Source organism: Chiloscyllium plagiosum, chromosome 13 (assembly GCF_004010195.1).
Source record: "Chiloscyllium plagiosum isolate BGI_BamShark_2017 chromosome 13, ASM401019v2, whole genome shotgun sequence".
In the NCBI taxonomy this organism is placed as follows: Eukaryota; Metazoa; Chordata; class Chondrichthyes; order Orectolobiformes; family Hemiscylliidae; genus Chiloscyllium; species Chiloscyllium plagiosum.
In genome coordinates, this window is record NC_057722.1 from 74,954,351 (window position 1) to 74,981,130 (window position 26,780).

General features: G+C 45.9%; 1 protein-coding gene across 1 annotated transcript; it reads left to right on the plus strand.

The window, feature by feature from the left end:
- Positions 1 to 358: 358 nt before the first annotated feature.
- LOC122556202 (E3 ubiquitin-protein ligase SIAH2-like) lies at positions 359 to 25,861 on the plus strand. The gene is made up of 2 exons (XM_043702750.1): positions 359 to 961; positions 25,126 to 25,861. The coding sequence occupies exons 1-2, from the start codon at positions 449 to 451 to the stop codon at positions 25,681 to 25,683; spliced, it is 1,071 nt and encodes a 356-aa protein (XP_043558685.1). The 5' UTR covers positions 359 to 448; the 3' UTR covers positions 25,684 to 25,861.
- The last annotated feature ends 919 nt before the right edge of the window (positions 25,862 to 26,780 follow it).

A 26,780-nucleotide genomic window follows, 5' to 3' on the forward strand; every position in this document is an offset into this window, starting at 1 on the left:
CCTTTTTGAGAATGGGATTGCGTTGGGTTCTGAGTTTGCTGCTTCAGATTTCCAGCAATTTATTTGTATGGATAACTGATTTACCTTTTTGGGAATGGGATGGCGTTGGGTTCTGAGTTGTTGTACTTTCCTATTTCAGATTTCCAGCAGTTTAATCGTTAAGTATTTCTTTCTGAGAATGGCAATGTGTCGAGGTGCTGGGTCGTCAGTTGCCGCGCGCTAATTGACGGACGAATGGGGGTGGCGCTCCCGTGACGCAGAGGGGGCATCCCCGGGGTGACGTCACGGCGCCGATGTTGCAAGGTTCTAGAACGCGGTGTTGCGAATTTTTTTGTTTCTAAACATTCGGCGGCGGCTGGAAGTGGAGCCGGGACTGGAGGGAGGGCGGAGGGGGAGAAGCAGGAGGGACACCCATGCCCTGGCCCGGCTATCGTCCTGCTTGCTAGCCATGAGCCACCCGCCATCGGCCGGAGCGGGCGGCGGGGTGAGCAAAACCGGCAAGCACACTGCTCCTTCCCCGGGCCCGAATGGCCTGTCGGCGGCGGCAACAGCAGCAGCAGCAGCAGCGATTGCATCCGCCACCAGCGCCGCCGCTTCCTCCTCCTCTTCCCCCGCCGCCGCCGCCGGGGCAGTGGGTGGCTGCGGGACGGCGGCGGCGATTATCGGTGTCGGTTCTCCCCCTCCTCCGCCCCTGCACCATCACCAGGCGGTGGCTGCCGCTGCCGCCGCCGCTGCTGCTGCCGCCGCCGCCGCCGCCCAAGAACTGACCTCGCTCTTCGAGTGCCCGGTCTGCTTCGACTACGTCCTGCCGCCGATCCTGCAATGCCAAGCCGGCCACTTGGTGTGCAACACCTGCCGGCAGAAGTTGACCTGTTGCCCGACTTGCCGGGGCTCCCTCACCCCCAGCATTCGCAACCTGGCCATGGAGAAAGTGGCTTCGGCCGTGCTCTTCCCCTGCAAGGTAAGATACTGTCACCCAGCCGGTGGCCTCTAGTGCACATTGTTCGTTGTCTTTTTAAACCCCTCCCCTCCCCCCCCCTCGCCACTTTGCACCACTGTTACTTTGGGTTTAAGATTGAGCAGCTCTCTGACACCCATTCAGTACCTCCAGGCATGTGCCCTCTGACACTGTTTATAGTTGAAACTGTTTACAAGACCTTGTGTGAAATCCAAGGCACCTTTTATCTCCCCCCCCCCCCAGCCACATCCAAGTATGGTGGTGGCTTTCTGCATTTACCCCCCCCCCCTCTTATATGGGTGTCACTGGATGGTAAGCCAATGTTCCCCCTTAGTTGTCTCTGTTCCTTTTGGGTTGGAATAATTTAAAAGGAACTTGGAAGTTCTGCAGCAGGCAAGATTGTGGTCCAAGTGCAGGTAAATAGTCCTGAAATAGATGGCTGGTTTATTCAGCTGGGCCTGACATGAAGGGCTGAACGACCACTTTCTGTTTATTATCTGCTTTAATGCAGTGTGAAACAGGCCCTTCGGCCCAATAAGTCCACACTGACCCTCTGAAGATTAACCCACCCAGATCCATTTTCCCTCTGGCTAATGCACCTAACACTATGGGCAATTTAGCATGGCTAATTCACCTAACCTGAAGGTCTTTGGATTGCGGGAGGAAACCCCCGCACACTCAGGGAGAATGTCTGTGCGGAGTGTGTACAGTCACCCGAGGCTGGAATTGAACCTGGGTTCCTGGTGCTGTGAGGCTGCAGTGCTAACCACTGTGTCACCGTGCTATGCTGTTACTTTTCTGTTGACACAGGCCACATTTACCGATATTTTTACTCTAGCTGTTTGGATAGAAACTTGGGAGGGAGGGAGGGCAGGCCATCTGAAGTCAGGCTGTGGTCATAATTTTGCCACAAGAGCTTTGTGGCATCGACAGCAGCTGCGCCCCGTGTATCCCACAGCCAGGTTTGTTTGTACATGCACAAGGGAAGACTGTTGCCACTTCTGCCAACGTTGCCACCATGGTGTCGGTTCTGGCAGGGTGAGGTTTGTGAGCTGATGGCATGACCATGGGAGCTCTGAAGTAGGTGCCAAGAGACAACTGATTTTTGGTAGCAGATGAGGGAGCGAGTTACGAGGGGAGGGAAAAGGCTGGAGGACCTCATTGAGTGAGAGACAGTGAATGATGTGAAAAGACAAACCCGGGGGAAGAAAATGACTTCAGCTTAAACCATGAGCAGGTAATATTGGAGGAGAAAGTGAGGTCTGCAGATGCTGGAGATCAAAGTTGAAACTTTATTGCTGGAACAGCACAGCAGGTCAGGCAGCATCCAGGGAACAGGAGATTCGACGTTTCGGGCACAGGCCCTTCTTCAGGAAACTATTGGCCCAAGTTGAAAGTAGCAGGTGACAGGTGTCAGCCTGAAATATGGACAAAGTGGAGTACAGGTATCTCTGTTGCATAGCAGAAGGAACATTTCATTTAAAGATATCAGTGGCTGCTTTTGGATACAAAGTAGATCTATGATTTAGAGACATAGGGTAGCATTGGCTGTATGGCCTATAGTTAGGTAATTTTGAAGATCTGATACTTTGATTTGGGCGAGAATTGGTTCTGTATAAATTCTTAACTCTGACATGGTGCATTTCAGATTCGAGAACAAAGCATCTGACTGATCATTTAAAATGTACTTGTGGCAACTTCTTTAACATTACACAGATTAGTGAGCCGTCACTTTAATTGTGAAGATCCAAGACAGTTATTCATTCTTGTCAGTTAATGTTTGTGCTTATGGAAGGTGACTACCAGGAAACTCCGTAAAGTCTATTCTGACCATGTGTCCGAATCATTCAATGATCAATGTCAGAACTTGTATTTCTGTGCAGATATATCTTTGAAAATTTGTAGCACATTTTGCTGTCAAAACATCTGCTAATTCACCTAACCTGCATGAGTTCCTCAGTATAGTGTCCTCGGCCCAACTACCTTCAGCTGCTTCACCAATGATCTCCCCTTCATCATAAGGTCAGAAATGGAAATTGTGCAGTCATCAGTGACCATGTTCAGCACCAATCGTGACTCCTCAGATACTGGAACAGTCCATGCTCAAAAGCAACAAGATCTGGACAACATCCAGGCTTAGGCTGACAGGTGGCAAGTAACATTCACATCTCACAATGCCAGGCAATGACCATCGCCAACCAGAGGCAGTCTAATCACCACCCCTTGATATTCAGTGGTGTTACCATCACTGAAATGCCCCCTATCAACATCCTTGGGGTTACCATTTACCAGAAATTCAACTGGACTCCCCACATAAACACAGTGGCTACAAGAGGTGGGCGGCACGGTGGCACAATGGTTAGCACTGTTGTCTCACAGCACCAGAGACCCGGGACTTGTTGGGCCGAAGGGCCTGTTTCCACACTGTAATGTAATCTAATCTTTAAAGAGCAGGTTAGAGGCTAGCAATGCTGTGGCAAGTAACTCGCCTCCTGATTGCCCAAAGCCTGTCCACCATCTACAAAGCACAATCAGCAGTGTGAAGAAATACTACCCACTTACCTGGATGGCTCTAACAACACTTAAGACATCATCCAAGCCAAAGCAGCACACTTGATCATTGCCACATCCCCAAGCATCAACTTCCTCCATCATCAATGCTCAGTAGCAGCTGTGTACTATCCACAAGATGCACTGCAGAAATACACCAAAGTTCCTTGCATAGCACCTTCCAGACCCACGAACACGTCCTTCTAGAAGAAGATACATGGGAACACCAACAGCAAGTTCCCCTCCAAGTCCTGACATGGAAATGTATTGCCGTTTCTTTACAGTTACTGGGTCAAAATCCTGGAATCCCCTCCATAAGAGCCAACCTAAGCATGTGGACCGCAGTGGTTCAAGAGGTAGCTCACCACCACCTACTCTAGGGTGACCAGGGATGGGCAACAAACAAGGCTGGATTAGAGTGGTGAAATCTACACTTACAGCACCAGTTTAGTAAGGCCCAGGAAGCTGTGAACACTGATTCAATATTGGAGATCAATAGACGTTTGAATGCAGAGTGAATAAAGGAGTACTGCAATGGGTTGGGAACATGGATAAAAGTTGAAGTTTGTCTTGTGGTTATCTACTGGTTGGAATTGGCTCGAGCTCAAGAGTATAAGATTGTAGCTGAGCAGGCTTAAAGGGCTGTCTGGGCAATGTCCTGTTTTTATGTTCTTGTGATAATCCACTGGCCTGGCTAATGATGAGCTGGTTTGCCCACACTGGAGGACTGTTGTTGTTGACTGGGAGGTACCTTTTATGGGGTTCAGACATTTCTGCACAGAGGCATGTATATCCTATCCTTGCACAGTGAACACACTGGTCCAGCATCTGCAAGGTTGTGATGAGAGGTAGGTTTGGTAAGGGGAATGAATTTCAGCTTGAAGCTGTGATAACCAGGGACACTGTTGCAGAACTCTTTTTCCAAAAGAGAAACTGTGCAGATGCTGAAACGAGTGCAGGAAATGCTGCAAAATTTCATCAGGGTTGGCAGCATCTGTGGAGGTAGAAACCGAATTAATGTTTCAGCACAGAACAGAAAGGTCTGTGTAAGTTTCTCGTGTAACGTGCTGCCTGATCTACTGAGGCTCACAGGATAGTTACAATGCACGATGCTGTTTGACCCATCATATCTTTGCAGGAACAATTCCCTGAGAGCCCTTCCTCTGCCTCCTCCCCATAATCCTACACATTGTTCACGTTCAGGTCGCAAATCCATTTCAGATCCTGATCACTCATCGCTGAGATGTGGGGCGAAGATGTATTTCTTAAGGAATATTACTGTGAGGGTGTTTGTTGATTTGCTGTTTGCCCCATTGACTCAGCGCAATCTGAGTGCTTCAGTTATGATCTTGACGAAGGATTTCTGGAGTTACGACTGAAAGGTGCTGTATATCCTAGTCAGGAGGATGCAGGATTGGATGATTGTGTTCTCAAGATGTTGTTGTAACAAGCATAGTAACATTGAAGTCAATGGGAATCGAGGGAAAGTCCTCCTACTGGTTGAATCTGATCTCGCTCAAGAATATGGTTGTTCAAGGTCAATCCTCTCATCCCAGGGTGTCTCCGCAGGAGTTCCTTGGGGTAGATATTTTCCAAACGATTTGTTCGGAAATGTAATGGCACACATCCTGGAGCAGTTAGGATTTGAACGTGAGCCTTCTAGCTCAGAGATACAGGTGCTACCGCTGTGCCATGAGAACCCTATCAATTAACACACACCACCCACCCAGAGAAGCAAACCTCAGCTTTTTTTTTTCTTAAACCTATACAGCTGTGTTATGGCACACCTCTGGAGCAGGTGGGTCTTGACCCCAGGATCCCAGGTTCAGAGTTGGGCATCCTTCCACCACACCACAAGAACCTCGTTCCTCATGGTAGATGTTTTTCTAATCCATTCAGAGATATCATTATATACCTGTGAAGCAGGTAAGGCTTGAGCATGAGCCTCCTGGCTCAGAGATAGGGACACTACCACTGTGCCGCAAGAGCTCTAGATCCTTCTAGACAGACATCCTCTGCTGCTTCACCAATCACTTTCCCTCCAACATATGATCAGAAATAAGAATGTTAGCCCATACTTGCACCTCAAGTTCCCAACAACTCTAATGAAGCAGTCTTTGTCTCAGTCTAACTACCTGTGGCCAATGTTCAAGGTCTGAAAGGCTAACTGTCTTCCTCTCCACAGACCCTGCTGGACCTAGCGAGGTTTTCCGAGTTTTCCATTTTTATTTAAAGTTAGATTTGGGCTGACAAGTGGCAAGTAACATCTTGGGTGCACAAGTGTCAGGTAATGACCAACTCCAACCATGCAGAGTCTGACTGTCTTCCCTTGAGGAGAAAGTGAGGTCTGCAGACGCTGGAGATCAAAGCTGAAACTTTATTGCTGGAACAGCACAGCAGGTCAGGCAGCATCCAGGGAACAGAAGATTCGACGTTTCGGGCACAGGCCCTTCTTCAGGAATGTCTTCCCTTGACACTCAGTGGCTTTAAAGTACTGAATGCCCCACCGTTAACATCCTTGGGGCCAGGTGTCATTGACCAGAAACGCAACTGGACCAGCCCATATAAATACTCTGGCTGCAAGAGCAGATGAAGACTTGGGAATTCTGTGGTATTATCCCTCTTCAACTGTCCAAAGCTAGTCCACTGTCTAGAAAGCAAACGTCAAGGATGTGAAGAACACTCTTCACTTGACTGGATGCATCCAGTTCCATCAAAATTTCTGAAATGTAACAGCAGGACAAAGCAGCTGGCTTAACTAATACCACGTCCATCACCTTCAACCTTCACTGACTCTATCAGGGCACAACAGTGATGTGTGCTATGTGCAAGATACAATGCAGCAACTCACCAAGGATCATTTGAGTGGACCTTCCAAACCTACAATCCCTCCACCTGGAGGGCAGATTCACGAAGACACCACCAGCTGCAAGCTGCTGCCTAGCCCTGTACCATCCTGACATGGAACAATATTTCTGTTCATTGTCACTGTGTCAAATGTCTTCATTCAGAGAATAGGGAGCCTGGGGAATTCTCTACCACAGAAACCATTTGAGGCCAAAATATCAAATGTTTTCAAGGAGGACTTGGAACCCTTTAGCTCTAAGTCTAAGGGTATGGGGAGAGGCAGGAGCAGGGTATTGAGTTACTTGACCAGTTGTAATGATATTAAATGTCAGCAGGCTTGAAGGGCTACTTCTCCTACTTTCTACATCGCCATAAAGAAATCACTGTGACAGAATTGCGCAAACTGGAGTGAGGGGTTGTGCAGCCCAGGCAGAGGAGTGGCTGATCTTGTAGAGGCACTAGTGATAAAGGCAGTACAGTAAGGTGCAGATGACAACACTCCCATTAATCTAGATGGAGGAACTGAGGGCATTCTGGCTAAATTTGCAGATGATACAAAGATAAGCAGGGCAGGTAGCATTGAAGAGGTGGGGAGGCTGCAGAAGGATTTGGGCAGGTTAGGAGAGTGGGCAAGGAAGTGGCAGATAGAGCACGATGTGGGAAAGTGTGAGGTCATGCACCTTGGTATGAAGAATAGAGCATGGACCATTTTTTTAATGGGGAGAAAATTCTGAAGTCTGAAGGTCAAGTCCAGGATTCACTCAAGGTAAACTTACAGGTTGAGTCTGTAGTTAGAAGGCAAATGTAATTATGACATTTAGTTTGAGAGGACTTGAATATAAAAGCAGGGATGTACTTCTGAGGCTCTATAAGGCTCTGGTCAGGCTACATTTGGAGTGTTGTATGCAGTTTTGGGCCCCATATCTGAGGAAGGTATACTGGCCCTGGATTGTGTTCAGAGGAGATTCACAAGAATGGTCCTAGGAATGAACAGCTTAACATGAGGAATGCTTAAGGACTCTGGGTCTATACTCAGTGGAGTTTAGGAGTGGGGGTGGATGTAATCGAAACTTACAGAATATTGAATAGCCTGGACAGAGTAGATGTTGGGAAGGTGTTTCCATTGGTAGGAGAGACTAGGACCTGAGGGCACAGCATTAGAGTAAAAGGAAGACCTTTTAGAATGGAGAGAGGGAGAAACCCCTTCAGCCAGAGTGTAGTGAATGTGTGGAATTCACTGCCACAGAGGACTGTGGAGGCCAGGTCATTGAGTCTATTTGAGACTGATAAATTCTTGATTGTCAACGGTTATGATGAGAAGGCTGGAGAATGGGGATGCGAAACTTATCAGCCCTGATTGATTGGCACAGCAAGACGCGAAGGGCTGAATGGCCTAACTTCTGCTGCTATGTCTTTCTGGTCGATGAAGAAAAACATGTCAGCAAGTTTGTAAACTTCACATCCGCAAATCTTGTCTCTTCTTTATGGTCAAGTGCACTTGCCTGCCCATTGTAACTAGATGGATTCGATATAATTATAATTAGATACAGATAAATGCAGGATGGATGCTTCCGTTAGCTGGAGGATGCAGAGTAAAAAATGTTTAGAACCAGGGACTGTGGTGTCAGGATGAGAACTAAATTATTTAACAGATGAGAAGGAATTCCTTCACTCAGGGTGGTGGTAAATCTTTGGAATTCTCTGCATGTCCATCCATTGTGTATATTCCGAGACACATTGTGCTAGATTTCTGGATATTAAAGGTATCGAGGATATGGGGAAAATAGCGTTGAGATAGAAGCCATGATCTGGTTCATTGTTGGAGCAGGCTCATGGGGCTGAATGACCATTTCCTGCTCCCATTGCCCATATTCCTGTAATTGATAAGTCAATAGGAGAAAGAGCAGGGGAGTGGAATTGATTGGATGGCTGCTTTAAAATAGTTAGCATCAGCGCAATGGGTCATAAGGCCTCCTTTTAGTACTGTTTGATTCTCTGGTTCAGGGTTAGAGAATCTGTGGAGAGATCGAGTGAACCACAACGTACGGCTATTGGTCTGCTTTACACTACTTGTTTCTGACTGCTCCTGCGTTGTAGCTCTTTTGAGTTTGTACATTGACATTGATTCCAGTGCACAGGCCTCTCTCTTTTAATAGCTCACACATATTGTTTCACACATGGTCCTCAAACACATCCTTCATCAGTTCTGGTGAACATGCAGGGACCTTGTTGTAAATTTATTTGTTTGCTCAATGTTTGCAGTGCATCAGTCAATGGGATTATTTTATGGAGTCATAAAGCGCAGAAACAATCCCTTTGGTCCTCTGTTGAAGAGTCATCTAAACTCAACATAAGCGTCCTTTCTATCAGCAGATGCTGCCGAACCCACTCTGATTTCCAGCATTTGTTGCTTTCAGTCCAACCAGTCAACATGGGCCATGTTCCCAAGCCAAACTTAGTCCCACTTACCTATGATTGGCCCATCTCCCTCTAAACCTTTCCTATTCATGTACTTACCCAAATGTTGTTTAAATGTTGTAACTGTACCTGCACTCATTACTTCCTCTGGCAGCTCATTCCTGTGAACCTGTAGTGGTGGGGAAAAGTTGCCCCTCATGTCCTCATTCCCCTCTCGCCTTAAAAAATATGCTCCCTAGTTTTGAACTCACCCGCACCACGGAAAACACCTTTGCTATTCACTCCATCTATGCCCCTTATGATTTTGTAAACCTCTCTGAGGTCAGCCCTCAACTTCCTACGCTCCAGTGAAAACAAAGTCCTGCAAAACCCAGTTTTAATGGATGCGTCTAACGAGATATTCAAAGTATCCAGTGTTCCCACACTGCATGAAGAGTGCTTTCACAAAAAAATGCATACGCTGTTAATTTTAAAGCCTGCTTTGGCGAACAAGGATTAACACAGGATTCTGATGAGCTCAGTGAGTTTTGTTGAAAGTGGTAATATGTTACAGATCAGTATCCTGCTCTGTTTCTAAGAAACTAGCCTAATCTGACATTCTGGTAGTTCAGTAAATTAAATGCTGCACTGTTGAAAAGGCACAACTTGCACTTATATAGTGCCTCCCCAGGGTGGGGGAACATGGTGGCATTGTGGTAATGCTGCAGGACTCCAAAGCTCCAGGCTAATGCAGTGGGGGCATGAGTTCAAATCCTAATCTGGTTGCTGGTGGAATTTGAATTTGGTGAATAAATCTGGGATGTTCACTTGGTCTCTGTGAATGACTATTATTGATTGCCATTTAAATCCTCGCCAGTTCACCAATGTCTTTAGGGAAGGAAATCTGCCCTCTTTACCATCTCTTGCCTACATGTGACTCCACATCTGTCTTAGCTCTTGATCGCTGACTGAGCTGCCCACTTGTTGCAAGGCTAATTAGGGATGGGCAGCAAATGCTAAACATACTAATGATACCCACATTCTATGAATGAATAAAGGCAGAGGGGGAGGATATTTCAAAGTATTTTGCAACTATAGGAGCATAGGAACAGGCGTAGGCCAGTCAGCCCCTTGAGCCTGTTCTAGCATTAAATGACCTAATGTTATAGACCTGTTTTGGCCCCAATCCCTTAATACCTTTTGCATTTAAAAAAAAATCAATCTCTTATTTAAAAGTAACAATTCATGCAATGTCCGTTGCCATTTGAGGAAGAGTTGCAAACTTGTAGAGTCATAGAGCCCCTTCAGTGCAGATGGAGGCCGCTCAGCATGTCGAACCCGACTGACCTTCTGAAAAGCATTGCCTCCCACCCCATTCCTGTAAACCCACACTTCACATGGCTAATCAACTCGGCCTGCTCATCCCTGGTCACTATAGGGGAAATTTAGCATGGACAATCCACACCTTTGGACCATAGGAGTGACCCGGAGCACCTGGAGGAAACCCACACAGACACGGGGAGAATATGGGAAAACTCCTAAGGCTAGAATCGAGCCTGAGTCCCTGGCGCTGTGAAGTAGCAGTGCTAATCACTGTGTCACCCCCTTTCTGTGTAGAAGTATTTCCTAATGTCTCTCTTGAACTTTCTGGCCTTAATTCTCAGACTATGCCCCCTAGTTCTCAAATTCCCAACCAGTGGAAACAGTTTATCTTTATCTACCCTGTCATTTCCAGTTATATCTTGAAGACATTGATCAGATCATTCCTTGACCTTCTAAATTCTAGAGAAAATAGGCCTAATTTGTGTAATATCTCATCATCCTCCCGTGAAGTCTAGGTATCATTCCTGTAAACCTACAGTGTCCCCCCTCCAAGGCCGTATATCCTTCCTAAGGTGTGGTGCCCAGATCTGCTCTCAGTGCTCCAAATAAGGTCTTACTAGTGATGGACAGGATCAAACTCCCTCCTAACCTAGACCCTATCATTTTTGTGTTTTAAAGGCAAGTGTCAAGTGTTGCCTTCTAGATACAATTTGAATGGTCAGACTACCAGTCTTGAAGCAAACGCACTTTATTCATACGTTACAGTTAAAACACAACAAAAAGAAAGAAGAAATCTGAATAACAACTCTCTTGGAAAACTTAACAGAATAATACGTTATTTAACTACTGAACAGTAACTATTCCAATTTAGTAACATCACATAAACGCACCATTTACAAAGGCAACTTCAGCAAAATAGATTTTTTCACGTGCAATTGTAACAGCAGGAAGAGTTCCCCCCCACTTCCTCCCCACTCCACTGCTTCCTCTTTTCTCCCCCTCCCAAAAAAATCAAAATCCAGCTTTTAGCTGTGACAGAGAGAGGAAAAACAGCTTCCACATCCAGCTTCAAGACCCACCAACAACTGCTGAAAAGCTCAGACTAAAAATCCTGGTTTTGTGGTAGCTTGACCCCACCCATCCGGGCTGCTTCTATTGTTTCAACTTTTTTTTAAAATAGGGTGCCTCAGTGTTTACTGCATTAAAATAATTTGGCATCTCTGTCTTAAAACCTCTCTTCAGAAAAAAAAGGACAGGACAAAATACACCTCTTAAAAGCTAGCGTATCATCATCACAATAGAGTTTATATAACTGCACTGTAACTTCTGCATCCCTGTACTCCAGTTCTCTTGATGCAAAAATCAGCATTACATTATCTAACAATTCAGTTGACCCTAGGTTCTTAGGGGGAGAGTGTCCTTGTCTTCAACCCATGACTCCTCTTGTTGTCCATCAGTTCAGAAGAAAACACTGCCAAATCCCTTAGTGTTTTTGACTGTTCTGGATTTTCTGTCTTCCTTGAAGGAGATCGGTGTAGACTTGTTGGGCCGAAGGGCCTGTTTCCACACTGTAGGGATTTTAAGATTATAAAGTTTGGCAGTGCGTTTGCAAAGCAGGGGGTGGACACTTCTCGCATCATGTAGCACACAAGGAGGCCATTTGGCCCATCTGACTGAGAGTTCCTTTTGAAAAGTATATCCAATTGCTCCCATCCTGGGAGTATAATGAGCTACATCAAACAAAATTTGTTGCACATCAACATAAGGAATTATTCAAACAGGTTACTAAAAGCTGGGAAAATTAGTAGTTTTTTAAAAGCATCTTAAAGGAAGGTGGAGAATTTCAGGGTAGGGGGCTCTGAAGGATATAGGGCCTCAGCGTCTGGCGATGACAACACTACCATTATAGGGCAAGCCAAACAAAGAACAGCCAGGGAATTCCTCGAAGCATGGCACTCATCCACAAACTCCATCAACAAACACATCGACCTGGACCCAATATACCGGCCACTACAGCAGAGAGCTGAAACTGACAACCGGAAGCGGCAGGGACAGGCCACTATAAATGCCGGAGGAAACACCACAGAAGCGCTTCACAGGAGGCTCCCAAGCACTGAGGATGTCACCTAGACAAGGGACGAAACGTTTGCAACAAAAACTTTCAGCTCGGCGAACAGAACCACAGCAACGAGCACCCGAGCTACAAATCTTCTCAAACTTTGAATATTTTCACTTTAAAGTGCATGTCTGGAAATCAGTTAGCACCAAAATAATGAATGAGCGACCTTGCTAGGGGAGCAGATCTTCAGTACTGCAGCTGGAAAATGATCAGGGCAGAAACCTTCAACTGTGCCACTGTGCCTGGTGAGCCAGCTTATCTGGGCAATACCATCTGGAGTAGTGAAAACCTTGGGAAAAGTCTGAATGGGATTGCCCGCTACAGTTTTAATAGAGAGCGCGATGGTCGGTTTCAGGAAATTTCAGTTCTTCTTGTCTCTGATTTGCTCTCTTTTCAGCACAGCATGGTGGCAAGCACTCTGATTGCCTACCCTCCCACTCCCCCCAACCTTCCAGGGGCCCAGTAGCCAATTTGGAGTCATTTACCAGAAAGCAAGATTGCAAACAGGCTCCAATTATCCCCAGTAACTTCTATTGTCTCCCCTTCTTCATAATGACTGACTTCAAAGTGGCAACTTAACAAAAGGTGATTCTACTGAGGTGGCCCACTACTTACTGTGAATGTGCCTTTAAAGAGTTGTCTTGAATTTTGGTCAGATTGAAACTAACAGCATATATTTTTGTAAAAAATCAATTTTACCAGTATTTTTGGAGTGGGGGATTTCTTTTGTGGCTTTTTTTAATCCCTTATTTTAAGCGCCGAAAATATGATGCTTCGAACGCAGTCTGAGTTTAAAAATCCTTAATACTCCAGTTCTTGATCATCATGTGCAGAACTGTCAATGTAATTTGTGCCGTGGATCTGTGCAGTTGTTATATAATTGGAAGTGATTGAAGTTGCGTTGGGGGCTTGGTATTCATTTCAGCAGCTCTAGGCGCAGCTGTTGCATGGAAGATTTATTGCTTTGAAATTTCAGAGTCTGAAAGATTGGAGCACCAGCTCTTCATGGATGTGTCCATGAGACAGTTCTGAGGCAGCGTGGCTTTGTTGGAGGACATCTCATTTTATGGGACACTGAATCAAAGATCCAATCCCCACCCCATTCCAAACGGATGTAAACGTCTTGCAGCACTATTTAAAAATAGAGCAAGGGAGCCTTATAGAGCGTCTGAAGTACATCCCTCCCCTGCTGTTGTAACCAACGTTACTTTTAAAGATAGTCTGACCATTAGGATCCCACAAATGCCTTAGTGTTGTCTCGTTTCCTATATTGTAACAGTGATTCCCCTTCAAACACTTAATTGACTGTTGCTTGTCGTAAATGCTAGTTCTCTCGTCAATACTTTAGCCTTTTCAGCTGCAGGTTTGGGAAGTGGGGCTGCTTAGTTGAACTTTCACTTAGCTACTTCAACTGTACCGACATTAAGCTTTGGCTGCTTGTTTGCGTCAGGATTTGTTGAGCATGGTGTTCCCAAGTTGTTTATAGTGGTTAATGATTTTTAATCCTGAAAGATTTTTTAATGTTTTCTGTAAGAGTTTTACCAGGCTGGGCCTGGCTTAAGCTGCCATTGATAGGTCCAAGCAGTAGGCCAAGGAGATGAGGGTCATAGTTCCTGAGTACCTGCACCCCTCTCACAGCTGCATTCACACCCAGGCGTCCTTGGAGAGGGTGCACCTGGTTTCCACCAGTGCTCCAAAAGTGTTTGATTTCAAATAAACCTATTGGACTATAACCTGGTGTCATGTTACTTCTATCCTTGGCCACCCCAGTCCAATACCGACACCTCCACATCATGACTCTCTGCCTTTAGAGAGGTGGGCACTGTGGAGGCTGGAGTATATTATTTTCCCCTTCCAACTCCATATTAATGTATTGCTCCCCTCCTCTCCCTACCCTACCCTATTTTTGTTAATGTTGCACAGACCCTGTTTGTAAACTGTTCTTTAAGTGGCATGGATGATTTGGTGTTATATTGTTTTTTTTTCTTGTATAGAGTCAGATGTACAGCATAGATATTAGATTAGATTACTTAGTGTGGAAACAGGCCCTTTGGCCCAACAAGTCCACACCGACCCGCAACCCACCCAGACCCATTCCCCTACATTTACCCCTTCACCTGACACTACGGGCAATTTAGCATGGACAATTCACCTAACCTGCACATTTTTGGACTGTGGGAGGAAACCTACGCAGACACAGGGAGAATGTGCAAACTCCACACAGTCGCCTGAGGAGGGAATTGAACCTGGATCTCTGGCGCTGTGAGGCAGCAGTGCTAGCCACCGTGCCGCCCTCCATCTTCCATACCAGGAACTGCAAGTCTGTTTGGATAAAGGACCCCTGTCAACTCTGGCCCAATGGTGATTAAACCCTGGTCCTGATGTTTTTGTAGAATTTCAGAGACTGTTTGCCCTCCCAGTTGCCTTCCTTTCCCCCAGGATCTTCCTTCCACAGCCCTCTGGATGCCCTGGCATGCTCCATTTTCTGCAGCTACTGCCTTGCCTGCAACTTATGTTTCTGCTTTGTGACCCTGAAACCTCTGCTCCAACCACTCTGTCATATTCTTCGCTCATTGTATCAACATCAGGCAGCACAGTGGCTCAGTGGTTAGCACTGCCTCACAGCACCAGGGTCCCAAGTTCGATTTCACCCGCTGGCAACTGTCTGTGTGGAGTTTGCACATTCTCCCTGTGTCTGCATGGGTTTCCTCCAGATGTTCCGGTTTCCTCCCACAGTCCAAAGACCTGACCAGGTCAGGTGAATTGGCCATGCTAAATTGCCCAGAGTGTTAGGTGCATTAGTCAGAGGGAAATGGGTCTGAGTGGGTTACTCTTCGGAGGGTCGGTGTGGACTGGTTGGGCCGAAGGGCCTGCTTCCACGCTGTAGGGAATCTAATCACTAATCATGACCTGTAACATGAAGGGTTATTGTGAATATCTATATAAAGCAGTCTCCATCAGGCAAAGTAATGGAAGATCACGGTGACTGGGCGACATCTTTGTCTAGATACCTTATGTGAAGCCTTGTCTTGGATGTAATCATTATGTACTAAATTAAAATAAAATATAGTGGTTGCTGGCAGCCTTGCGTCTTGCATTCCTCATCCACTTCAGCGTTGGACACAAAAATGAGAACCACAGAATCCCCTTTTACTTCGTGCACTTATGTTTCCATGGTCTCCATTAATATTTATCTATCACCATTTCAATGTGTCAAAAAAGATATCCAAAGTATTCCACGACCTTATCAGGGAAAGAAATTGGCAAGACAAGGAGATATTAGGATAGGTTTGCCAAAGAGGTTAGAGCGAGAGAGATAAGGAGGTGTACAGAGCAATTTTCAGAGCAGAGAGCCCAGGCAGCTGAAGGCTTTGAAGCCTGGATCAGTAATAGGGGAGCCTGAAATCTTGCAGACATGTTATACTTCAAAGAAAATGTCTGATTAGTTAGAGTTAGAGTTGACTGGTACTTGACCAGACTTGTGGACTAGTTGTCCTGGTTAGGGTACTCGTTCCCCTTGTATTCAGGAAGACGTTTTATTAGATGCCCTACAGTGTGGAAACAGGCCATTCGGCCCAACCAATCCTTCGAAGAATAACCCACCCAGACCCATTTCCCCTCTGACTAACCACTGGGCAATTTAGCATGGCCTGACTTGCACATCTTTGGACTGTGGGAGGAAACCGGAGCACCCGGAGGAAACCCACGCAGACACGGGGAGAATGTGCAAACTCCACACAGTCAGTCGTCTGAGGCTGGAATCAAACCTGGGACCCTGGTGCTGTGAGGCAGCAGTGTTAACCACTGAGCCACCGTGCCACCCCAATTCTAGCATTAACTGTGAACTTAACAGTTTTCTTGTTCTGTAATGATTCCTGGCTCTTTGACAGCAGACTAAGTTTTGTCAGTGTTTGGTAGTGGCTGTTTTGTTAAGAGTGAATAGCTCAGAGGTACGCAGTAAACAGACTAGGAAGATGTGGCTGGTGCCCTTTTCTGAAGGACTTGCTGAACCAATTGGAATTTTTTAACAACAATAATTCAACAGCTTCTATGTATAATAAATAAATTGGTAGACTTATTGTGTCAGGTATTGCAATTTGCCTGTCCTAACATGGCTTTTGTGTGACTTATCAAATGACACTCATGTGAAACACCCTGGTTTATTTTTAAATGTTGGATTTACTATTATAAGTACATTTGCTTTTGCCCAAAACAATCTTTTTCCTTTGCAGCCATAACCTTCCGAGTGCTGGATCCTATCAGAACCCTGAATGCACTGTCTCTGAAACTCTGGGCTATATAGTCGAGCGATGGGGGTGGGGTGATGTTGATGGTTATGTATCCATTAGCTTGAGTCTGTCTCTGACCCCCCCCCCCCACCCCATCCTCTGTTCCTCAGTATCTCCGTATGTAATGAACAATACTAATGTTTAACTTCAGCAGGAGTGTTCAGGAAGGAGTGAAAGCATTGCAGAGAGACGGCAGAACATATTTTGCAAGAACGCTTTTGCAGACTGTGGGACTTGAGCTGCTTTTTTTTTCTTTATTCATTCATGGGATGAAGGCGTCATTGGCTAGACCAGCATTTATTACCCATCCCAGAGGGCAGATAAGAGTCAACCATATTGGTAGTGGGTCTGGAGTCACATGTAGGCCAGACCAAGTAAGGATAGCAGTTTCCTTCCCTGAAGGACATTAGTGAACCCAGATGGATCTTTCCAAATATTGACGATGGTAGTTGTTAGACTTTTTATTTCCAGATTTTTGTTTTGATTAAATTCAAATTCCACCATCTGCCATGGTGGTATTTGAACCTGGGCCTCCAGAATATTACTTGGGTTTGTCGATTAACAGTCCCAAAGATGATACAGCTAGGCCATCACTCCTGCACGGGAGGTAGGCATAGACTACAGAAGTTGAGGCTGTTCTCCTTAGAGAAGAATGAGGGTAGATTTGATTGAAATCTCCAAAATTGTCAGTTATCTGGAGAGAGGGGGAACGAAACTGTTCCCATTAGCAGTAGGGTGGTTGGTGAAAGGAACAGCAGTGAAATGAGAAAGAAGTGCTTTGGATAGTCTTCAGGTTAGACCCTGTTGCATTACTTGAGAGTGTGGTGGAGACCAATACGATGGAGGACTTCCAAAGGGAATTGAACAATTTATCTAAAAATAGAAAATTTGCAGGGCTGCCCTGAAATGAAAGGAGATGGATTTAGCTGCGACACTTTTGCAGTGAAGCAGCACATACCTGGCAGGTGGAATGGCCTTTCTGGCAACTGTTTCCATGGTCCTACTATTCAGCTTCTGCCTATTCACACGTGAAGGTTGAAGTGTTTCAGGAGCTGTGCCTCTCCATTGGCCGCCACCTTCAAAAACTGAATGATGGAAATTAAAATGTAAAAGACGAACCTTTTGATAATGCAACAGAAGCATTTTAGTCCAGTCTTAATGCAGTCTTCCTTTGACTTCATGAGATTCTAAAAACAGGTATTGCCAAGTTCAATACAAACCTCAACAAAGGGGAAGTGCTGTATTGGGAATGTCACTGGACTTATAAACCAGAATTCCAGATTGATGCTCTGGGGTCATGGGCTCAAATTCCACAATGGCAGTTGATGCAAGTTAAATTAATACAATCTGGAATTGGAAGCTAGTATTATAGTATCAGAAATGGTGACTATGGTTAATTGTTGTGAGCGGCCATCTGGTTCACTAGCCTTTTTGGGAAGGAAGTCTGTAGTCCCTACCCAGACTGGTCAGTTTAAGACTCCAGACCCACAGGGATGTTGTTGATTCTTCACTGTCCTCTGGAATGGTCGAGCAGGTTACTTTCAGTTCAAAGGCAGTCCAGAACAGGCAACAAATGGTGACCTTTCTGGCAATGCCAACTTCCTGTGCAAGAATAAAGAAAAGTATGCTTTGATCTCCAAAGGAGTAGGCCACTCAGCCCTTTTGAGACTGCGTTTGTTTCTCATTCAATTTGTCCATGGCTAATCATCCAACTCTGTACACTCTCTTCCTGCATCACCCTCTTGCATACAATAGAACGAATTGTAGAATAGAATCCCTACAGTATGGATGCAGACCATTTGGCCAATCAAGTCCAGACCAACCTTCCAAAGAGCATCCCACCCAGACCCATTGCCCATGGCCAACCCACCTAGCCTGGACATACCTGGACACCTATGGGCAATTTAGCATGGCCAGTCCACCTAACCTGCACAGGGAGAATGTGTGAACTCCACACAGTTACCAGCGGCTGAAACTGAACCCGGGTCCCTGGCACTGAGGCAGCAATGCTAACCACTGAGCTGCTAACCACTGAGCCACTACACCGCTCCTTTGATCCCCTTAGCCACAAAGCCATATCCAACTCCTTCTGAAAACATCCAATATTTTGGCCTCAACCGCTTTCTATGACAGAGAATTCCACAGGCTCCCCACTCTGAGTGAAGAAATTTCCCTTGATCTCAGTCCTGATTGCCTACCTTGTATCCTTAAACTGTGATGTCGGTTCTGGAAAAAATCCTTCCTTTGTTCACCTTGTCAAGTCAAGGTAGAATTCTATCGAAGATTAGCCATTTTCAAACAAATAATTGATGTGGCCTCCAAACTAGGCTTCTGTTTGATCAAGATGGATATGCCCATCAAGGACCAAGGTGTGTGTGTGTGTGCGTGCGTGCGTGTCCGGACGGCGGGAATGAGGTTTGAATGAGTACTTCACATCGCTCTAGACAAGGGCAAGGTCTAGAAACCGAGGAGGGGTCTATAAATATCTGGACAAATTAACATGGAGAGGGGAGTGGTATTTGTGGTTTCAGCAGGCTTGAAATGGAATACGACTCCAGCTGTCATGGGGTGTATCGCATGCTGCTGTGTGAAGCAAGAGATGGGTTTGCAAGAGTTTTGACATTCATCTCCAAATCCTTTCTGACCACGGGAGAATCATAGAATCCCTACAGTGTGGAAACGGGCTGTTTGGCCTAACAGGTCCGCACCAACCCTCCCAACGAGTATCCCACCCAGACCCAATCCCCTACTCTATTACCTACATTTTATCCCTGAGTAATGCACCTAACTTACACATTCCTTAACACTGGGCAATTTAGCATGGCCAATTCACCTAACTTGCACATGGGGGGTAGGGAAATACAGGTCGGTGAGCCAGACATCAATGGTAGATAAACCTTTTGCGGGTGAGGAGGGGAAGAAATCCGAATTCCTATCCAATTGGCAAAGCACTGATTTACCTGCACTTCACTCAAACTACTGTCCTGCATTGACTGCTTAAAACATGGTGTCCTGTACATTGGGAAGACCAAGTGTAGACTGGGTGACCACTTAGGAAAACAGTTGCGCATTGTCTACAGAAATGACCCTGAGCTTTCTGTTACTGGACCCCGAAACATTAACTCCGATTTCTCTCCACAGACGTCGCCAGACCTGCTGAGCTTTTCTAGCAATTTGTTTTTGTTTCTGATTTCCAGAATACGCAATGCTTTCAATGTTCACTTCACATTTAAAACTGTCTCTAGTTGGTAGCCTGGACTTAGTGAGAAATGTATCAAACTGGGAGGTGAGGGAAGGTGGAAATAGAGCTCATTCACTAATTGCACACACAGATTAACTTAGTCAGGTAATGAAGGGCATTAGTCATACTTTCATTTTGAAAGAATGGCTTTTATTGGTATAGCGCTTCTCATTACCACCGGATGTCTCAAAGTACTTTGCAGTCAACACACTTTTTGTAGATAGGCAAAAGTGGGTACTGCAGATACTGGAGATTAGAGTGGTGTTGGAAAAGCACAGCAGGTCTGGTAGCATCCAAGGAACAACCCTTCGTGGTGAAGAGCTTTTGCCCGAAACGTCGATTTTCCTGCTCCTCAGATGTTGCCTGACCTCCTGTGCTTTTCCAGCACCACTCTAATCTAGACACTTTTGAAGATGTCATTGCTCATGTGATGTGAGAAGTATGATAATTTCTTGCAAAGCAAGCTCCTACAAACAGTAATCTGATGAGCAACAGACGTTCTGGCTTGTTTTCGGTGTGTTGATGTTCAAGGGATAAATACTGTCTCGGTCACTGAGGACAACTGCTCATTTCTTCCTCAAAATGGTGGCATAGGATTGTAAATGTCATCCGAGAGAGCAAATCAGTCTTCAGTTTAAAGTCTTCTGAAAACCAGCATTAACGACAGTTCAGCAGTCTACCATTGCTGCACTGGCAATGTCAGCAAAGTGTTTTACTTCTGAATTGGAGCACCGGGGATTCAGGTTCGATTCCATCCTCTGGTAACTGTCTGTGTGGAGTTTGGACTTCTCTGTGTGGGTTTCCTCTGGATGTTCCAGTTTTCTCCCACAATCTAAAGATGTGAAGGATATGTGGATTGGCTATGCTAAATTGCCTGTAGTGACTAGGGATTGCAGGCTAGGTAGATTGGCCATGGGAAGTGCAAGGTTACAGGGGTAGGGAATGGTGGGTGGGCTGTTCTTTGGAGTATCAGTGTGGATGTGATGGGCTGAATGGCCTGCTTCCACCCTATGTGGATCCTGTGATACTATTAGAGTGGAACTTGAACATTCTAACTCTGAGGCGAGAGTGATACCAGTGAACTGGGGCTGACTCAGAGGCAAGGGGAGCTAGAATCACGTAGTACCCTGGTAACCTGTGGGTAGGTCATGACTGGCCACGGGTCAGCAGGGAGGCGCTCAATAGTGTTGAGTCACAGGTTAAGTTTAAAATATAGTTAGTTGGAAATTCCTGAATCTACTTCAGTCATATTGTGGTTTTTACTGTAATGGGAAAGGCCAATCATTGCACGTATTTACTCCCAGTTTGACTGGTTTATCGAGTTCAGCCAGGCTTCGCACTGTGGTTGCCACCCACATGATAGACGCTGTGCACAGATACACAGTGCCACGTAGGCTGTGGGACACGCTGTTTCCATTTCCTCTGCTGTTGTCACTTCACATTTCACTGGTGATTCAGCATGATGGGGTAGATTTACTGTTCTCCACCTACCGGCCTTCCAAATGACACACCCCTCCTTTCTCAGCTTTCTTTATATTTTCTGGGTTTTTTTTGGCTCGTGCAGGTCTGTTTATCTCTGCTACATTTAGCTGGTTTAATCAGGCAGATCGAGTGATGGATTTGAAAGTCTGATTTTGCAAGGGGCCTGCAGTATCTTAATTTCAGGGCTTTTGATAATGCTGTTCCCTGTTCAAGCCCTCACTCTCTATCAGGCTCCCTCAAAAGTTACTCTAAAATAACAGTACAGGTGGACAGCCCTTTATCTGAAAGGCTCCAAAGTCCAAAGATTTTTTTGTGAAGTTTTTTTTCTCATTAACAACGTTGTTTGGAGTGCAAACAGTTAACCCAAGTCGATACCCATTTGATGTGAGTCACTCAGGTGTGACGTGCGGGGGTGTGGCCCAGCAGTGGCAGGCCTCAATTCTGTTTCAGGGCCTGTTTTATTCAGTAACTCTGCTCCTCCAGTAAGATTTTTTCTAAAAAATTTCACTGTCAAATTGTCACTTATTCTGAAATTCAAAAACTTCTGAATTCCGAAAACCATTGGTCGCAAGCATTTCAGATAAAGGGGCCTGTTCAGCCTCTCCCTACAGCTCAAATCCTCCAATCCCGGCAGCATCCTTGTAAATCCTCTCTGAGCCCTTTCAAGTTTCACAACATCTTTTCGAGAGGAAGGAGACCAGAATTGCACGCAATATTCCAACAGAGGCCTAACCAATGTCCTGTACAGCCGCAACATGACCTCCCAACTCCTGTACTCGATACTCTGCACCCTTTTTCAGTTAGAATAAATAGATTGGCACAATAGTGCTGCCTCAAGGACTTGCGACTGTACAGGACATTGGTTAGGCAACTATTGGAATATCGCACGCAATTCTGGTCTCCTTTCTATCGGAAAGGTGTTGTGAAACTTGAAAGGGCTCAGAAAGGATTTACAAGGATGTTGCCAGGGTTAGAGGATTTGAGCTACAGGGAGAGGCTGAACAGGCTGGGGCTGTTTTCTCTGAGCTTCGGAGGCTGAGGGGTGACCTTATAGAGGTTTACAATATCATGAGGGGCGTGGATAGGGTAAATAGACAAAGTCTTTTCCCTGGGGTGGGGGAGTCCAGAACTAGAGGGCATAGCTTTAGGGTGAGAGGGGAAAGATATAAAAGAGACCTAAGGGGCGACTTTTTCTTACAGAGGGTGTTACGTGTATGGAATGAGCTGAAGTGGTGGAGGCTGGTAAAGTTACAACACTAAAGAGACATTTGGATGGGTATATGAATAGGAAGGGTTTGGAGAGATATGGGCCGGGTGTTGGCAGATGGGACTAGATTGTGATGGGATATCTGGTTGGCATGGACGGGTTGGACTGAAGGGTCTATTTCCGTGCTGTACATCTTTATGACTCTGATTGTGCTCCTGTAGTCTACCTGGGAATTTACAGTGTAATCAGAGTTTGGGATATTCTCACTTTCTGTCACACTTGCCACCTTCTCCCCCCGAAGGATTAAAGGTGAATTTGGTTAGCTGTAACACTATTTATAATGTGTCTTATATGTTGATGAATCTTCTTGTCATCAGTTGTCAACAGTGTGTCTGTTGAATCATCGTGTTGTCAGTTTTGAGGAGTGTATGTTAATGCATGTACAAGAAGGCTGTTCATGGGAATAACCCTGTTATGGTCATTCTGGGGTTTCTGCCTTGGCCATTTAGCTGAAACAAATTAACCGCTGCTCTGTATGTCACTTCTGGTGTGGACTGAAGTGAGCTCTGAGTTGAGCCCCACTGTCTCTAACTTAGACCAAGGTCTGTCATGAGGAGCGTTATATTGGCTGGGGTGCCACCCTGCACAGTGTTGGGACAGAGTAGACCATTCAGCCCATTGAATGGTAGAACAGACTCAGTGGTAGCATGGCTGGTCTTTGGCCCATAGCCCTTAATACCTCTACTTAACAAAAAATGTATCAATCTAACAACTGATCCTCTATCTACTGCCATTTGTGGGAGAGTGGCAAGCTTCTCCTACCCTTTGTGTGTGGAAATGCTCCCTAATGTGTCTCCTGAATGGTCTGGCCCTCGTTCTGAGACCATGTCCCCTAGCTCTCGACTCCCCAACCTGTGGAAATAGTTCATCTTTATCTACTGAAAACTCTGATGAAGAGTCATCTAGATTCAAAACATTAGCTTGTTTTCTCTCCATGAGTACTGCCTGACTTGCTGTGATCTCCAGCATGTGCTGTTTTCAGTACAGATTTTCCTAACTTATCTTTATCTACCCTGTCTTTTACTATTAATGCCTTGAAGATCACCCTTAACTTTCTAAATTGTCAAGAAAGTTGGTCTAATGTATATAATATCTCATCAAACTTAACCCCTTAAGTCCAGGTATCAATTTTGTTTCACTTGTGTTGTACCCCTCCCTCCCCAAAAAGCCAAAATATTCTTCCTGAAGTGCTCTGATCTGCGTGTTTGGGGTCCAACCAAAGTTCTGTATAACTGCAGCATAACTTCTGCATCCTTGTGTTCCAGTTCCAGTCATCATTCCATTAGCATTTTTGATTATTTTCTGTGCCTGCTTATGACATTTTAAAGATCCACGCTCCTGAATCCAGGTACGTTCTGCCCAGCAGTGAGTGTCCAATGTCAGTTGTTCCCAAACTGTTTCCCGTTTTGGTTCGTTGGGAATTGAGCCCACATTGTTGGCATCACTCTGCTTCTCAAACTGGTCATCCAGCCGACTGCAGTGACAGGAGTGTAACACTCAGAGATGGCACCATCCCAATGAACATTAAGCTAAGACCTCACTGGTCCATTAAAATTTCCCACTGATTTAAAGAGAAACAGTGGGAGGACTTCACCCCCAGTTCGTGGACTAATTAATATTTATTCTGGAAGCAGCATCACTGGAAAGTGAATTTTCCACTTATTAGCACCTTGCTACTTCTCGCATGCACAGTTTGTTACTTTTTTCTCCATTGCTTCCATCTAGAAAAACTTAATTTGCTCCACAGTGAGTGGACAAAACATATATTAATGCAAGTTCTTACTTTCTTGGCAGGGGTGAGTTTTGTGTCATCAATAAATCTTCCTTTTTTAATATAAAAAAAGTTGTAAGCAGACATCATTTGGATTTCACAACAAAACAAAGTGCTCTTTAACAAAAGTGGCACGGTGGCACAGTGGTTAGCATTGCTGCCTCACAGCGCCAGAGACCCGGGTTCATTTCCTGCCTCGGGCGACTGACTGTGTGGAGTTTGCACGTTCTCCCCGTGTCTGCGTGGGTTTCTCAGGGTGCTCTGGTTTCCTCCCACAGTCCAAAGATGTGCAGGTCAGGTGAATTGGCCATGGGAAATTGCCTGTAGTGTTAGGTGAAGGGGTAAATGTAGGGAAATGGGTCTGGGTGGGTTGGTCTTCGGAGGGTCGGTGTGGACTTGTTGGGCCGAAGGGCCTGTTTCCACACTGTGTAAGTAATCTAATCTTAAAAAAAAGGCAAAATATTGTGGAAACCTGAAACAAACACAGAACGCTGGAGAAACTCGGCAGGCATGGCAGTGTCTGTGGAGAGGAACAAAGTTAACATTCCTAATCTGGTATGACTCTTCAGAACTCAATTCTGCTGTTAGTTTTGGAGTAGAGTCATGCTGGACTCAAAATGTCAACTCTATTTCCCTCTCCTCAGATACTGCTGAGTTTTCTCCAGAATTCTATTTGTTCCTACGTTTTTACTCCTTACCTAACATGGGAGTGAGGTGGTGTTCACTGAGCTGCATTTTAATAGCTCACATGGACAATATTTCAGCGGAGATACTCAGATGTCTGGGTCAAAGTTGATTTCTTGTATGAGGAGTGGAAAGGGAGGAGGGTACTGTCATTAAACATTTTGATTTTGTTTGTTTGTTTCTCTGTCCCCGCCCAGTATGCGTCGACTGGATGTTTGCTGACCCTCCATCACACTGAGAAGCCAGACCACGAGGATGCCTGCGAGTATCGACCTTACTCCTGCCCCTGTCCCGGGGCTTCGTGCAAGTGGCAGGGCTCCCTGGAGCAGGTCATGTCTCACCTGGTGCACGTCCACAAGAGCATCACCACCCTGCAAGGGGAGGACATTGTCTTCCTGGCCACGGACATCAACCTGCCCGGGGCGGTGGACTGGGTCATGATGCAGTCTTGTTTTGGGCGGCACTTCATGCTGGTGCTGGAGAAGCAGGAGAAGTACGAGGGCCACCAGCAGTTCTTCGCCATCGTGCTGCTGATCGGCGCCCGCAAACAGGCTGAGAACTTTGCCTACCGGCTGGAGCTGAACGGGAACCGCCGGCGCCTGACTTGGGAGGCAACCCCTCGCTCCATTCACGACGGTGTCGCCACAGCCATCATGAACAGCGACTGTCTGGTCTTTGACGCGGCCATCGCTCACCTCTTTGCTGACAATGGCAACTTGGGAATCAACGTCACCATTTCGACTTGCTGTTCGTGATATTTATGTGGTGGAGGTGTTTGGGGTTGCTGGTGTTGTGATGATCTGTTGCTTATTTTATTTTTGGTTGTCTTCTCTAGACTAGACACGAGATCATTGTGAAGCTTTACTGACTGTGCCAATTTATTTAAATTATGTTGCCATAATAGCTTTTTTAAATAAATATATATATATTTCAGATTGGTTGCAATTCTTTAGATTTGCTTGTCACCCAGGTATCTAGTCCTCACCATTGTAAAGCCATAACCTACCTTTTAAGGTCTTTTTATTCATTTATGGGACGTGGACATCGTTGGCTGGGCCAGCATTTATTGCCCTTTCTGAATTGCCCAGTTAAGAGTCAACCATGTTGAGAGTATGGAGTCGCATATAGGCCAGACTGGGTAAGGATGGCATCTTTCCTTCCCTGAAGGAAGTTAGTGAACCAGATGTGCTTTTATGACAATCATTGAGGAGAAAGTGAGGTCTGCAGATGCTGGAGATCAGAGATGGAAATGTGTTGCTGGAAAAGCGCAGCAGGTCAGGCAGCATCTAGGGAACAGGAGAATCGACGTTTCGGGCATTAGCCCTTCTTCAGGAATGAGGAAAGTTGGTCCAGCAGGCTAAGATAAAAGATAGGGAGGAGGGACTTGGGGGAGGGGCGTCGGAAATGTGATAGGTGGAAAGAGGTCAAGGTGAGGGTGATAGGTCAGACTGGGGTGGGGGCGGAGAGGTTGGGAAGAAGATTGCAGGTTAGGAAGGCGGTGCTGAATTTGATGGATTTGACTGAGACAGGCTGTGGGGAGGGGAAATGAGGAAACTGGTGAAATCCGAGTTCATCCCTTGTGGTTGGAGGGTTCCTAGCCGGAAGATGAGGCGTTCTTCCTCCAACCGTCGTTTCGCTGTGGTCTGACAATGGAGGAGTCCAAAGACCTGCATATCCTTGGTGGAGTGGGAGGGGGACCCAACCACCCTGTAGCTCAACATTTCAAATTCAGCACCGCCTTCCTAACCTGCAATCTTCTTCCCGACCTCTCCGCCCCCACCCCAGTCTGACCTATCACCCTCACCTTGACCTCTTTCCACCTATCACATTTCCGACGCCCCTCCCCCAAGTC